We start from the raw sequence: 17,134 nt of genomic DNA on the forward strand, positions 1-17,134 counted from the left end.
AATAGATATTTATCAAATGAAAAATAACTTTGTTAAAACTGGGCAAAAATCAGGGAACATAAAACCCTTCCACTGCCATTTTAGCACATAACACACAATGGATTGTCCCTGAAGTGCCTGTCAATTCCATGATTCCCAAATAGAATTTGTACAGATCAACTTTCATTGGATGAGATAACAGGAAGTAAGGGCCATCCAGAGTGTTTGCCCTGGGCTGGGAGAGGGAGTAGAAACTGCTTCTTCCAATGGAATTTTTGAGGAAATATGAAGGAGTGTTTATTGTATCAAAGAACATGAAAACAAAACAAAACAAAAAAACTTTACAAGGTACCTTAATTAAAACAATTTCTTATTCTTATAGGTTTCAGATCCTCTCCAAAAAAAAAAATACAGGATAATAGAAATGGCTCTATGAACATAGACTAATTATTTTGCTGCTGGCTTCTTTATTTTTTACTGTAGATATATTGGACATATCACTGGTCAAATATGTAGAGCGTTTTGTATTAATGAATATCACAGGGCTGGGGATGTAGCTCAGTGGTAGATCACTTGTCTAGCATGAACAAGGCCCTGGGTTCAACCCCCAGTACCCATAAAGAAGAGGAAAAAAAGGAAAGAGAGAGTGGGAGTTGGGTGGGGGAGCACACCAGCCAAGCAGGAGGGGAAGGGAAGAAAAGGATGCCACAGCACTTCCTGGTGAGCTTATGTTTTCACAGCACAGTGATCAGAGCCTGTAGACTGGATCTCAAGAAAACCAGGCCTGGAAAGATGTATTCTTTCAATTATGAGTATATTCAAGTCTCTTTGGGGGCCTTTGGGAGCTTACAATTTTGATAAATGCAATCTTATCATCTTATAGACATCCTGCTTTATTGTTTAATCTTTATGACAAAATAGCTGGCTTAAGGATGAATATTTTCATTATTTTGTTTATTTGATGTCAAGATATAAAACAAATGTGTGCACATACCATTATAGATATACATATGCTGTTAAAATATAACTAAGACATGCAAACTGAATTCTGTTAAGCTGATTTTATAAGTATACATAGCCGTAATGTAGTCTTTCAAAGTATTGGTGTAATTTCCACTAAGGTTATAGGAGTAAGCAAATGTTATGCTTTGGGAGGTTTTCCTAATAAGCCTTGACTTGCCATATTATGGGAAGACTATAGGGTTTCAAGAGGCTTCAGTGTTATTATTGTGTGTATTTTTAACTGGAGATTAATATTTTGGTGACCTCTTGGGTTACCATTACCAATATAATTAAGAAACAAGTAGAAAATAGTTTTAATAGTAGCCTTTTTACATCAAAAGATATCACCCCTGAAATCCCTGCTTCTGGGATTCTCAAAGGCCCTTTTTATTGTATTTGTGGAAAAATTTATCTCCATAAAAAATCAAGACCATGCAAAATCTGCCGAATTAGATTGAGGCTTTTATTTTACACTAATTTTCTGATGAGAAAACTCAGATTCATTTGAATAAGTAGACCTGCACAAGTTCACACAGATGGGAAGAAGGGAATTGAGAGTATTAAATTCGAATCTATGTTCCTTAACACTTAATTTTTTTCTCTTATTAAAAAAAGAGTTTTGTCCTTTCTAAATACTATCAATAAATATAAGCATTTTTCCCCACATAAAGCTTTCATTGGTACTCATTGTTTTTAATCTTCCTGAAAGATATTTACAGATAAAACTGGAGCAATTTCTTATGCAGAAATTCTCAAGGGAAGCCTCCAATATTTTCCATTTCTCTCTCCTTTCTGGAAAAGAGAGTGTTAGCAATGCTTTAAAAAAGATGATCAAACAACAAAATTGACTTCTTTTGAATGCTCACTTTTTCAAAAATCTTTAGACACCACTGATTGATGCTTTTGTTCCTTTTATAGTTAGTGACATTGATTTAAAGCCTGCAGTGCAAGGACTTATGCTGAGAGGGTGTATATAAGGCCATTCTAACTTGTGCTTCTAGAAATAACCACCATTGAATTTGAAATAATGAATCATAATGTACTTAACAGTGTAATTTTATACATGTCTTTTTTTCTTTCTTAAATATCTCTTCAGAGAGGTTATTAGAGTCATATCCAGAATAAAGTTTCAGTTGTGTAATTTTATGACCATAAAAATTCACTGGTTATTCTCATGTAAATGTTGCTCCTATGATTAAAAAGTACTCTTAGTTTAAATGCAGATGAGTTATCTTTGAGGAGCCATTTACTCTCAATCTGTGAGAGACACTCCTGTCCTTCACAGATTGGGAAAACTGTTACTGAACACTCAGTCAGATAAAGAGTCCTACCACACATCTTAAATTCACTTCCTGATGCTTTCCAAGAACCCTTTCAATTCCTCTCTATCCTTCTGAAATCTCTACTTTCCCCTCTTTCTTGTAAGATAATTTCATCCCCTTTTCTACAAACTAGAAACCATCAGAAGGTAACTTCTACCACCAAATTTATTAACATCCCTACTCTCCTCTATCCCTGACACACTTTACAATGAAAGAAATACCTTATTCCAATCCAAAACTCATCTCTCTGCTTTGGAGTATATCTCTTCCTGTCTTCCAGAAAGCTTAAACTACTGCTTATTCCACCTGTTTCTATATCTTTAATAACCCCTCCTGGACTAGCTCCTTTACCTTAGAGATTAAGTGTCCTAAAATTTCTCCTATCTTGAAACAAACAAAAACAAAGGCAAGTCCCCAAACCCCTTATTCCTGACAATATTGTTACTCTCTTATTACATCCAAACTTAAAAGATTTGTCCACTTGTTTTTTTTTTAACTTTATCTCTCATTCCTCAATCCAATTAAATCTAGCTTTTCTCCCTCCCCACATACTGAAGCTATTGTTTATAATTTCATCAATGATTTTCTCAGTGATAAAGACTTATATTGAGTGAGGAGAAAAGATTATTTTGATATAGTTTTGAGAAAAAAAAGGCAGCTTACAAAACTTAATATAACTATGGACTTTTTTGGTGGATAGTTCCAGGAATTTTAACACACATATAGACTCTTGCAACCACCACCCAGTAAAGATACACAATAGTTCCAGCACTCCCCAAAATTTCTTTATGCTCTCTCTCTCCTTCCCCAGACCCTAAACTCCAATAACCATTGGCCTTTTATCACTAGTTTTTAAAAAATCTTTTTGAGAATGATATATAAATGGAAAATACAGTTAGTTTTGGAAACTGTCTCCTTTCAATCAGCCTAATGCTTTTCAGATTCATCCAAGTCTCTTGGATAAGGGATCTTATTCCATAGGATAAATGTATTATATTTTATTTACCCATTAACCCCTAGAAGGGAATTTGGATTATTCCCATTTGGGAGAAATTATGAATAGAATTGCTATAAAAATTTTTTGCAGATTTTTGTGTGAGTGAAAGTTTTATTTCTATAGGGTCAGTATGCAGAAATGGGTTTGCTGGGTCATATGGTAAAAATGTGTTTAACTTAAGAAATCATCAAACTATTTTCTAGAGTACCTTTGCTATTTTGCATTCCCACCAGTAAGGTTTCAGACCTCATTTGTTCCAGATCATTTCCAGTACTGAGTATTGTTAGTACTTTTCATTTGAGTTAACTAAAATGAAATCCATGTCATGGTTTTAATATATTTCCCCAACCACTACTAAGGTTGGACATATTTTCATTTGCTTTTTTGCCATCCATGTATTCTCTAGAAGTATCTGTCTAGAAGTCATTAGCACGTTTTTAAACTGGCTTGTTTGCTGACTTTGAGTTTTATATATATATATCCTGGTTACCAGTCCTTTGTGGGATATATAATTTGCAATTATTTTTCTCCCACCTTAAAGCCAGACTTTTTACTTTCTTAACAGTGTCATTCCCAGAGCAATTTTTTAACTTGTTACTTTAATGCTGCCAAATTTATCAATTATTTTCTTATGTATATTGTGAACTTGGTGTCAGATCTAAGAACTCTTTGCCTAACCTTAGATAATAGAATTGTCTGTATTTTCTTTTAGGTTGTTCATTATACTTCTGGATCTATGATCTCTTTTGAGTTATGATTATATATGTGAATTTTAGGTGAATGTTGGTTTTGTTGTATATATACATCAAATATTTTCAATATAGATTTTTGTTTAAATATATTTTTGAAAAAACTGTAATTTCACTATTGCTTTTCCATATATATATAAACATCAAATGGTAATAATTTCTCTGGATTTATTTTTTAATTTTTAGATGGAACAAATCATAATTGTATACATTTATTTGACAAACTATATGCATTTAATTGACAGACCATAATTACATACATTTATGATGTGCAATGTTATGTTTTGATAAATCAGTACAATGTGGATGATTAAATAAAACTAATTTACATATCCATCTCCTTACTTATCATTTTTTCTGTTGATTTGAAATGTACTCTTTGAGTTATTCTGAAATACACATTATTATTAACAATAACACCCTGATATGCAATAGATCTCAAAACTCAGTCCCATATATCTGAAACTTTCAAATAGTCCTATCTATCTGAAACTGAAGATATCTCTTCAACATACTGATTTCAAATACTTTGGATATATTCTCAGACATGGGTTTGCTGAATCACATGATTGTTCTATATTTTGTTTTTCTGAGGAAACTCCATCCTGTTTCACCTTATGGCTATAATAATTACATTCTCACCAACAATGCACAAGTATTCCCCCTTTTAACACCCTCACCAACACTTGCTATCTATCAACTTTTTTATAACAGACATTCCAAAACTTGAGAAGAGTTTTTTTGATGAATAGAGCTGCGCCATTGTTTGGGGCATATATATTTATGATTGTTATATCTTGTATGGTTCCTTTGAGCAGTATGTCCATCTTTATCCCTTCTGATTAACTTTTGCTTAAAGCCTACTTTATTTGATATGAATATGGAAACTCCTGCTTGCTTCCACAGTCCATGTAAGTGGTATGATTTTTCCCAACCTTTCACCTTCAGCCTGTGTATGTCTTTTCCTATCAATTCCTATGAATCTCCTGGAGCCAGCATATTGTTGGCAGCATATTTTTTTAATCCAATCTGCTAGCCTATGTCTTTTGATTGGTAAATTTAAGCCATTAACATTTAAGGTTACTATTGAGACATGGTTTGTATTTCCAGCCATATTTGTTTATTTTTGTTATTTAACTTGACTTGGTTTTCCTCTTTGATTAGTTTTTGTTTTTGTTGCTGTTGTTGTTGTTGTTTTAGTGTACTACCTCCCTCTGCTGATTTTCATTATTGTTTTTCATTTCCTCTTCATTAAATATTTTTCCATGGATGTTTTGTAGTGCCAGTTTTCTAGCTATAAATTCTTTTAACTTTTGTTTATTGTGTACAGTTTTTATTTCATCTTCAAATCTAAAGCTTAATTTTACTGGATACAAGATTCTTGGTTGGCATCTATTATCTTTCAGAGCTTGATATATGTTGTTTCAGGATCTTCTAGCTTTCAGGGTCTGTGTTGAAAATCTGTCATTATCCTAATTGGTTTTCCCCTATATGTAATCTGACTCCTTTCTCTTGTGGCTTTTAGGTGTAAAGTGATATTATAGGTTTAATTTGCATTCCTCCAATGATTAGTGATGTGGAGTGGGTTCTCATGTACCTATATGCCTTCTTTACAAAAATGTCTGTTTAGGTGTTTTGCCCGTGTTTTAATCAGGTTGTTTTCTTGCTATTGAGTTGTGTGAGCTCCTTATATATTCTGGATATTAGCCTCTACTATGGTTTGAATGTGCCCCCAAGATTCTTGTGTTGGAAACTTAAACCCCAATGAACAGTGTTGAGAGACAGGGCCTTTAAGATGTCATGAAGGCTTTTACCCTCCTGGATGGATTGATGCCATTATCTCAGGAGTGGTTTGGCTATCTCAAGAGTATGTTTGTAAGTAAGTTTGCGCCCCACCTCCATGCTCTCTGCCCTTTCATCTTTCAGCAAGGAATGACTCTGTGAGGAGCCTCTTAATTGAGGTGGAGCATGGAAAATGGAGAAAAGAGCTGGAAGATGGGAAAGATTGATGTAATCTCTTAGTATCATGAATACCCTTTTTTTTGGGGGGGGGGGGAATGTTTTTTCTAGAGATAGAACATTTCTTCTGAAGTTTTCTTTGTCTGTACCCTGGTGTCTACTATGAGTTTTCTAGAGAATACCAGAGGTAGATGGGGACATGTAGATGGAAAATTTCCTGCTGGTGCTGTGAAACTTTGTATTCTGTCCCTCCTCAACCTCTAGTTCCCCCTTGGTACTATTTTCCTTTCCTTTCTCCTCAAATGGCTGTTTTATGCATTTTTGTCCAAGTTTTTTTTTTAGTTCTGTTCATTGTAAGCAGGCCAAGTGTGTTTGCTCCATTAAATATGGACTCTTCCATGACTCTTTATTTTTGGTACTAGGGATTGAACCCAGGGATACCTACCACTGAGCCACCTCCCCAGCTTCTTCTTCTTCTTCTTCTTCTTCTTCTTCTTCTTCTTCTTATTATTATTATTATTATTATTTTGAAACAGGTTGCCAAGTCTCACTAAGGTTCAATTATCCATTCATGAATTTTAGGTCAATGTTCATGGTTATTTTGCTTGAGCTCTCAGACTCTCCGTAACACTGGATGCTGCTGATTAGACTCCTTATTATATTCTTCCCATGCCTTCAGTACTTCCACAATCTCTGGTTCTTCATCCTCTTCCTATGATTGTTCCTTAAATATGGGCTTCTCTGGATCTCAATTATACTCTCGGTTCTTCTCACTCATCAAGTCTCCCTAGGCAATCACACATTCATTTTTCCATCTATATGCTTATGGTTTCGAAGTATGTATTTTTAGTCCAGAGCTTTCTCCTGAGTTACACATAATTATAATTGTTCTTCAGACATTTCTGCTTCTCTATAGTGTAAGCACCACAAACTCACAGTTCTGTACCTAAATGAAAGGTACCTTCATATATTTCTTTGCCCAATAGAAATAGAGGTACTCTCTCTCCTCTTTTTTCTTTTTTTGGTGGTGGGGGGTACCAGGAATTGAACTCAGGGGCACTCAACCACTGAGCCACATCCCCAGCCCTATTTTGTATTTTATTTAGAGACCAGGTCTTACTGAGTTGCTTAGTGCCTCGCTAAGTTGCTGAGGCACTTGGATTAAACATATCTATTTTATTTTCCTTAGGTTCCTCATTCTTATTTTCTTCCTTTATCTTTCTGGACATTTAAAATCGAGTTATTTTAAAGCCCTCTTGTTTTTGCTCTTCGTATTGAACTTGTGATCCTTCTGTCTCAGGTTCCTGAGCCACTGGGATTACAGACATGTGCCACTGTGCCAGCTTAGAGTTACTCTTAAATCTCCACTGCCAGATCTTTCCCACAACATAAACTCAATCACTTAATTGATTTTGTTTTGTGTTTTGGTGGAGGGAGGATCAATTCCATTTCTTAATAATTCTGGAACTCATCTCTTCTCCATACCTCTATTACTATCTGGTCTTGACTCTTATGCTATCACCCAAGTTGATACCTTTATTGTTTCCTTCCAAACTGTTTTCTTGGATAATCATGGTAATCTTTCAGAAAAATAAATTTTATCTTGTCATAATCCTCATTATATCTTATAAAATGTCTCATTTCTCTAATGTTTTGTCTTTTAAGTGTTATGAAAGGTATTTTGGAACTTCTCATATTATCCTCAATATCTCTCAATCTTTGCCTCACTCTTTTGTTGCTGCATGACAAACTACCCAGAAATACAGATCACATATTTATTATCTATGTTTCTGTGAGTTATATATCTGAGCATGGCTCTATTAGGTCTTCTGCTTCAAAATGTCCCACAAAACTTAAGTTAAGGTCTTGGCCAGGACAATCGAGAGGAAGACACCATGGAAAAGATTTGCCACTGAGTTTATTTATGTGATCATTGGCAGATCTAGTTACAAAAGAGTTGTTGAACTGAGGCCTTAGTTCCTCACTGGCTTTTGGCCAGAGGCCTCCTCCTTCATATGAACCCCTTCAACATGGAAGCTTGCATTATCAAGACAGTCTTCTAACAGCACAAAAATTATATATTTTTAAACTTAATCACAGAAATATTATTCCATCACCTTGGCCATATCTGTTGGTTGCAAGATCAAGCCCATTCTTAAAAGGAAGGGATTAAAATAGTGTGAATATCAGTAATTGTGGATCACAGAGTGCCATCCTATAAATCAATCTACCACAATCTCTTGCCTTCTTTTTATATTTTCATCTTTTAATTTCTAAACACTCCTTTCTAAATGAGTACCTAAAAAATTCTAATTTACGAATTCACCGTTCAGTGGTATCTGGTCTACTGTTTAAGTTGTACTTTGAGATTCCCCAAGAAATATGAATGAAAAGTATATTTTCATTTCTATAGTTTCCACTTGGATTAAAACATACCTATTTTATTTTCCTTAGGTTCCTCATTCTTATTTTCTTCGTTTATCTCTCTGGACATTTGAAATCAATTTCTTTTAAAGTCCTCTTGTTTTTACTCTTTGTATTCTTTCTTGAGTGAAAATCTTCTTCCATCTTCTGACTGTCTCTCATAGCAATAGTCTCTTAAAGTTCTTTTAATTATTTTCAGTTTATGAATGTGTCTTTAATGGAACTTGTCTTCCACAGAAACACACAGAAGTTCCGTTTTTATTCTAGTTTCTAGAGATGTTGCTATGAAAGTGATTGTTTGGTTTTTCTAAGACTCTATAATACCTAAATTCTAAAACTTTTCTTTTTTAAGCTTCCATAAACCAACCTTTTCTGATTTTCCTCTTCTCTACTACCATTTCTTACTCAGTTATCTTTACAGGCTCCTTTTCATCCCATCCCTGACTCTATTGAAATTCTGCAGTACTCTGTCCTATGTCCTTTTCTCTTTCAACAGCCCCTTGGCTTTAAATTTTCTCTGCAGTTGATAACTCACAAGTCTTTGTCTCTCCTTCTCTTTCTCTTTCTTTCTCCCTCTTTCCCTATTCCTCTCCCTCCCTATTTCAGTCCCTCTTCATTCCTTTCATTCTTTTTCCTCATTCTCTTTTTATGTCATCATACACTACAAACTTATTTATCTAACTTCTAGATCAACATCTCCGTGATGCTATTTAATAGGTATCTTATTTTTAACATTTCTAAAATGTTTACTTCAGCATATTTATAATGTTGAAGGAGGTGACAGAGATAGCATTTGAGGATAGAAAAGACAAACCTATTCCAGACACTAGCTCAGTGATCCACAAACTTCAGAGTTAGAGTATGAGAATAATTCTATTATAATTCAGTTTCTTAGGCTACATGTATTATATTATGCTATAGTAATTCTAAGTTAGGGTCTAGGAAACTATATCTTCATATCTCAGGTGTTTATGGTGAAAGGAGTTCTAAAGACAACACTTTCAACTTTTTTGTCATACCTAATGACTGTGGTAAGATACCTAACATTATACTTCCAATTGGTACTCATTAGTTAAGGACAAGCTGGACTAACTGAGCCCCTTCATACAGACAACTAGATAAGTCTGGGGGAATTTTTTTTTTTTTTTTGATACCAAGGATTGAACCCAGTGGTGCTTGACTACGCGTCACATCTCTAGGCCTTTTATATTATTTATCTTGAGGCAGAGCCTCATTAATTACTGAGGCTGGCTTTGAACTCATGATTCTCCTGCCTCAGCCTGCTGAGACACTGGGATCACAGGCATGAGCCACTGTGACTGGCTAAGCCTGAGAAATCTTAATTATGTTTAATCTGCACTTCAAATTAGAATTTTTCTCTTTCCTTGCAGGCCAATTTTAGCACAAGGTACCTGTGTTTCATGAACTCACCTATTCTATTTAAATAAAGTGTCTCTGAAAAGGCTGCTGTGATTGATACATAAAAAGAAAGATTGAAGATAATTATGCCATTTACTCAGTTCCTCATTTATTTCTCCATATCTCAGAAATCTGCTCTCTCTCATCATCTCAGTTGATTCTTTCTTTTTTATTTAATATTTTTGGTGAATCCAGAGTAGAGGAATTGCCAGTTTTTATAACTTTTGCCCGCCATCAGGTCTTATGTGACCAGCATATATTTTTAGCATTTTTAGACATTCTGTCTCACCAATATGCCTCAACTTTCACTTAGGGAGATAAAATAGGCTATTTTCTTAGCACAAGTGCTTTTCTCTATGATAGAAAAGTAAGTTTGAGAATAATCTTCTGGTACCAATAGCCTTTAAATCATCCTAATCTCGATTACACTTCATGTAGATTCTGATACACTAATGGGAAATAATCATCATGTCTTCCCTTCTGAGCATGCCAAATATACTATAACATTTTTAAACCAAGCCACCAAGCTACCACAATTTATCAAAGATAATGGTTAGAAAGTGACAGCCTTGAAATAACTGTAAATTTGGCTTTTTTGAATGAAATAAAAAATGATTTGAAAATGAAACTGTCATGAAGAACACTTTATAAATATTTATGAATTTATAAAATTCAGAACAGGATACCTCAGTGTTGTTATTCTTATCATTATCTTATTAATAGAGAATGGTGCTAAAATGTAGAATGCACATGAACTTTCATTTAGGTCTTAACTGAAAGTAATTTGCTAAATGATATTGTAGTGTCCTAGATGAGTTTCTACAGTTCTGAAAGGTGGGCAATTTCCTCTCTCCTCTCTGAGAAATAGAGTCCATTATTGTTGTGGAGAGCTACAACAAAGTGGTTGCCTTGGAGTTGAGAAATAGAATGGACATGCTATTTTTAACTACTTTAACTTTTCTAAGACTCTTCATTTAAAATTTATTCCTTCTTGTGGGAAAGGCATATTTTATGCTTGGATAAACTTGGGTTTCTCACCCCAGAAATAGGCTTTTGTAGCAAAGAGGAAGGTGTAATGTTCAACAGTGTAAGAACCATGTCTACAATGATAGTGCTGTTGAAACTGGGTTTGTTAATAGTTGAGTTTGCAACAAAAAGGCTTACAGATCCCTGAGAGATTTGGGAAGATAAGATGACAAGGATTCAGAAATAAATCTTGTAAAAAGAGATAAGTAATTTTCTAAGGACAGTATTTGCAGAAGTCCTTGTTGCCCTGGGCATGCCAAGGGAAAATCTGGAATACCTAAGTTTGCTAGGTACTATATATGTGGCTTTACTACATTGTGATCTGTTCACTCTGCTTATTATGTGACACAGAAGATCTTGTGATTCCTAATTGTCATTTGATCTAATGATATTCTTTTTCATTCATATGTATTATTTTTTTCTTCCCACGATTAATGACTAACAGAATAAACATTTGTTTGAATCAATAGATATTTATCTAGCAGAAGAAATAAAGATGAATGAATTGGTTAGTGTACAGTTAAATTGTTGTAACTAGAAGATAGTTAAAAATAACATCAACTGAAGCAATGTAGAAAATTGTCTTTTTCCACATAAAATCTGGGGGTTAGTGTGATAGCTCCACTTTCATCAGAGTCCAGGATCCTTTGTCTTACGGTTCTTCCATCTTGAACACATCTACTTCATACTCCTCCTATACCATATGCATTTAAGCCTAAGCACAAAAGGGGAAAGGTAGAAAGCAGGGCCACATCACATCTCTCTTCATATCATATTTAATCACTCCCCAAAGGTCACATCTTGATCAAACAGCAAAACTTAGTTGCAAAGAAGGCTGATAATTGTATTCTTTAGCTGAATTGACATAGTCCTAAATAAGAAGGTGAACAATAGGGGGCTGTAGCCTAGTGGCAGATCATTTGCCTAGCATGCATGAGGCAATGGTTTTGATCCTTAGCACCACATGAAAATAAACAAATAAAACAAAGGCATGCTGTTCCTCTACAGCTACAAAAAAAAACAAAACATTTTCTTAAAAAAAGAATGTGAACAATGGATGGTATCCGATTACTAGAAGTTGCTACCATGAGTATATTTAGATTTCTGAACTTGGTGAACTTAAAATATTATACAAGCATTAATAACTATACATAAGTACAACACCAGAACTATAACACTAGAAAAATAGAGTAAGTATGAAATAAAGATTGCATAAAATGTTAATAATGGAAGGAGGAAAAGCTTAAATAAACATTTATCATTTGAGGAGCTGATGGGATATCCAGGAATAGAGCCCAACAGAGTATTAGAACTGCAGGATTAGGTTTTCAAAAAAGGAAATGCCTTGCTAAAAAGGGGTATTAGAATATCTGATAAATAGAACTCTTTCAAACTACACCCACTTCTGTCCACCTAAATTGTCTGAGATGTCACCTTAGCACCAAGGGTGCTCTATTTTGGGGTGATGATGAAGCTTTGAAGGCAGAATGGGGAACTAATTGACCTTTACAAGTCTTCAAGCCACTCAAGAAAAGATAATTTTCTTTATTGAATAATTCTACCTATCTTACTGAATAGGATTTTTAATTTTCTTTTCACTTCTTTCATCCTTTAGGGTGTTTTTCAGGAAACAATGATCACTTTTGGGCAATTCATCAGAAGAAGAGTGGGAAGCCGGTATTCATTTATCACCGTTCACAAGATATTGAGAAGAGCCTGGATATAACTCCACAAAAGATATATAAACATAGCTATCCTTCCTCTTCTGAGACTCAGATAGGTAAACGCCACCACATTGTTAATTCAGCCTTTCCTAGACCTGCGTATGACCCATCTCTCAATCTGTTGGCCGTGGCTGGTCAAGATCTTGAAGTGGAAAATCTGCCAATTCCAGCAGCAAATGTAATTGTGGTGGTGAGTATCCAAGTCTTCCAATCCCAGCGGCATCAGGCTTAACTGATGTTGATGTTGATGTTGTTGCTTTCCCTTGTGGTGGATACTGGAAGAAAAAAAATATTATTGTAAATACTTACCATTGGATCTCAATGGTTATTGACCATAGCACTTCTCACTCTCTGAAACTCCCTTTTTGTTACTTGATTGTTGTCTGTTTTCTTCCTCCCATGAAATTAGAGAAAACTTGTCTGTATCCTCGGCTCTTAGCACAATGAATGGTGCATAGTAGGAGCCTAATACATATTTGGATTAAAAATTACTTTAAAGAGGCTTTACAGTTACAGCAGATCACATCCTATATTGAACCTCTTGCTTCTGTAAAATATGTTCTGAAATGACAGGCATTAGTCTCAGTCCATGTAATAAATAGTACTTATTGAAGATTCTTTAAGTCTTTTGACTCAACTCATAATAACTGAATGAAAGGAAGAATGTGTTATAAAAGGAGGACAGGTTTCTGATTTAGGAATAAATGATAGATAATATTCTTAATATCACTGTGCAAACATAGCCTATATTAGGTGATGCAAAGATCTCATTTCTTATGTATTTCCATAGCCCAGGTCAGAAATTCCCAATTTGTAGAGGTCTAACAGTTCAAATACATGCTATGGTTGACACCTGTATGGACAATAATCTCTTTCAAGTTTAAAATCATAACAGGAATGTTCATATAAAAACTACATAGCAGCTGATCATTATGCAATATATACATGAATTGAAATATCACATTGTGCCGGGTACAGTGACACATACCTGTAATCCCAGCAGCTGGGGTGGCTGAGGCAGGAGGGTCGAGTTCAAAACCAGCCTCAGCACAAAACAAGGCACTAGGCAACTCAGTGAGACCCTGTCTCTAAATAAAATACAAAATAGGGCTGGTGTTATATGGCTCAGTAGTTGAGTGTCCCTGAGTTCAACACCCAGTACCCCTCCAAAAAAAAATCACATTGTACCCCATATGTATTATAAAAATAAAATAGTTACAGAAGATCTTCTAAATAATTGTTGCATTTCTGTCTAAAAATATAATAATGAGTTGACTTTTGAGGTAAAGATAAGTTCAAGAAACTCTGCTTGCATTTTGGCAACCTTTCTATGTACCAAATGTAATTCAATTTAACATGCTCCTTTTTTCTTTATTTTCTATCTACTACAGATAATATAATACACTTAGTATCAAAGATCTATTCTCTTATGTTTGCCACTAAGAAATATTGAATATTTATTTGATACAGTTTTCCCTTGGGGTATCTGAAAATAAAGACAAGTGCCAAAGAGCCTCGGTTTTGCTTGAGAAATGTCTGTGGGAAATGTCAATCATTAAAAATAATACAAACAATCATAAATTGAAACATGAGATGAAATCTTTGTTAAGACAGAACACGTGGGTTGTCTGGCCTCCTGAAAACTTGAACATGTATTTTATATTTCATGAGTAGCAGATGTTCTGAAGGTGAAAGTCACTGTCTATTCAGTGAAGATAAATGATGTTAATGATGTCTCTGTACCTGGATATGCCAGTGTTAATGATAGGGCCCATGGGAGATATTTCCTCTAGTGACCATCAGATACCCATAGTCATCAACTCTTAAAGTCACTGCGAATTACAGTTCAAAGGTTTGTTCTATCTTGTAATATCATGTACTGTCTCATTAATTTAATATTATGGACAATAAAAGGCACCAATGAAGAATTCTGGCAGGTCATTTCACTTTTAGCCTATTTGTGGTTTGGAGATTCATGAAGAAGCTGTACTTTTTCTTTTGAGTGATGATTACACAGATGCAATAGGTGATTTGGATGCATTAGTCTCACCTAATGTCTCTTGATCTAACTTCTAACCATGCTGTGGCTTTGGTAGCTTGCAAAAATAATTGCTAGTGCTATTTCCTGTAATCCACTTACATTACTTAGGCATATGGTGCTTTACTAGGAAAACCAGAGGTGGAGTTATTTTTTAAATAAATCAATAATGTTCAGCTCCCCGGGAAAGCAATACGATGACATGCAATTAAATATCAGCTGGTTTGAAGGGCCATTCTGTCTAGAAAAGCAATTTAGGAATGGAATGTGGAAGATGCAAGGGATATATTCTGAGGCAGCTTTCTGACTTCAACGGAATAATTGATGTGTGTTTGTATGTAGAGGGTATACATGTATTTAAAACATACACATACGAATGCGAACCTTATCACTTGGGGGAATATTGCAGTGGTACTAAAAAATTCTTTTGTGGCTTAATTTATGCCAAAATGAACCGTGTTAATGAATATCAGCTTTTTGAATGGGGAAATTACTGGTTTTTGCCTAGACAGAGTAAAAAACTATCCCCAACCTCCAAATGTGCTGTGTAATAATTTCTAAGACTTCCCAGCTCAGAAAAAGAGATCACATTTTCTTCCTTCTAATATTTCTTTCCCTCCCTCTTGTTTCTGATATCACTGGCAATGGGTTCTTAGAATGATAAATTTAACAAGGACATGTGTCCCTTCTCCTTTCTGGATTCCTAATTGCTGCCACAAAGCATTTCACAAGAGATTTGGCCACAAATGATTGTTTTTCCTTTTTCGTCTTTCTTTTGTAATCAGGAATATCTGTAGTATTTTTTTTTTTGTTCCATGAAAAGGACAACACAAATGAGAATGTTTACCCCCAAAGAATGCTAGTGATGTTCCAGAAACTCAATTAAGAAGCTGTGATTAGGATTTCTGTGTGACGACTAATTTAGAGGGAAAATGAACGGCCTGAAGGTCAATATTGAGGTCAGAGGGGAGAAGTGGCTTTGGCCAAATGCATGCTGGTAATTTTATAGCTCTTATCAGTAGATGCTTAGGGCATTGTCAGGCCCCAAAGCCACACACCAGGAAGGAGGAAGGGTACGCATGAAAATGGTTGGAGGCAACTAGAGGCCTTTCCATTTCAGCATAGGTTATTGAGTGAAAAATGTTCTAGCCTGACCAAAATCTGAGAAAATTGGGTGCTAATCAGGTTTGGGAATATAATGGGAGATGTTTAGGATCAGTGAACAGGGACAGAGGTAGGGAGATTATGGCTTACTACACAGGATGGATTCAAAGGATGGAAAATAAAGGAAATAAAAAGAAGATGAAGAAGGCAGAGGAGAAGGAAGAAAATGAAGAGGAGAGGAGGAAAGGAAAGGGAAAAGAAAGGCCACTGGGCAGGGAAGAGAACAGAAAGGGAGGAGAGGATACATGGCTATTCTCTAAGCACAAAAGAAGCAAGGGGAGTTTCCAGAAGCCGAGCCTGTCTGTGAGACCTAGAATCCTGTGGCTTTTTGTTCTGCTCACTGACCCAAACCAGCTCCCAGACAGGTATTCTATTGTGTGTTGTTTTTTTTAAACACAAACTATTCTTGCAAATACTTTTACTAAATATTTGACTTAGAAAACTTTTCAAAACAAAAGCTCTGGATGAAAGGATTTCAAATATACCCTAGACTCATTTTGAGCCTCCTCTCAGCTTGATTCTGTTATGACCAGTTTATAGGATTCGTCTTATAAAAACGTCATCTGTAGGTATGATCGGAAAGGCTTTGAAAGTCAAGGCTTCTCATTGTCTTGCCACAGGAAAATAAATTTTGTAGCATCTATTCTATTGTGTGATATAGATAAATAATTGCTGGACATTTTTTCACTAGACAAATTGGTTTAATTATAGTTTTATATTTGCATAGTGAGTGTCCTAAGAAATGAGCTGAATTTATGCACTTAGCACTGGAATTCATAGCCCTGTCTAGGAAAGTGCTTTAGTTATTAAGATTTTGTTGCAAGTGACGAAAATACCAACATAAACTAGAGAGAATTTAATGGCTACAGTACCAACACTTTTGTATGACATGTAAATTTAGATATGGTTCTAGCAAGGGCTCAAGTAATGGGAACAGGATTAACCTTCCAACTCTGCTTTCTCTGGATGAATTCATTCTCAGAATGGCTCTTTTCTCTTTGTCACAACATGAATTTTGGAAGGAGCATCACACAGCTGTCAATAATATCCTGGGCATCCCTGTGACCAGAGCAATTTAAGTACACACTTTGTCCCTTAAGAATTTGTGGTCAGGTGATAAAATAGGACTAATTACTTCAAACCTAAACCACAGAGTTCACTCTAAAAACTTCCAAGTCATGCATAGGAGGGGAGATTACTCGTATGAAAAATGAGATCCTATTAACCAGCAGAAGTAGAGTAGACACTGGAGGGCAGTTCAGTGTGTGCAAAAGCAGGGGACATGGACTTCTGTTTTCCTTCAGATACAATAGCCCCTTCAAGAGACAATG

General features: G+C 35.2%; 1 protein-coding gene across 1 annotated transcript in view; it reads left to right on the forward strand.

Moving 5' to 3' along the window:
• Ptprr (protein tyrosine phosphatase receptor type R) overlaps positions 1-17,134 on the forward strand; it is a 256,407-nt gene that overhangs the window by 13,155 nt on the left and 226,118 nt on the right. Inside the window, exon 2 of the mRNA XM_048808281.1 lies at positions 12,493-12,791. Within this exon, the coding sequence (XP_048664238.1) occupies positions 12,493-12,791 (299 nt within the window). The remainder of the gene's footprint in view (positions 1-12,492; positions 12,792-17,134) is intronic.

The sequence above is a fragment of the Marmota marmota genome, unplaced genomic scaffold, assembly GCF_001458135.2.
Source record: "Marmota marmota marmota unplaced genomic scaffold, marMar, whole genome shotgun sequence".
Lineage (NCBI taxonomy): Eukaryota > Metazoa > Chordata > Mammalia > Rodentia > Sciuridae > Marmota > Marmota marmota.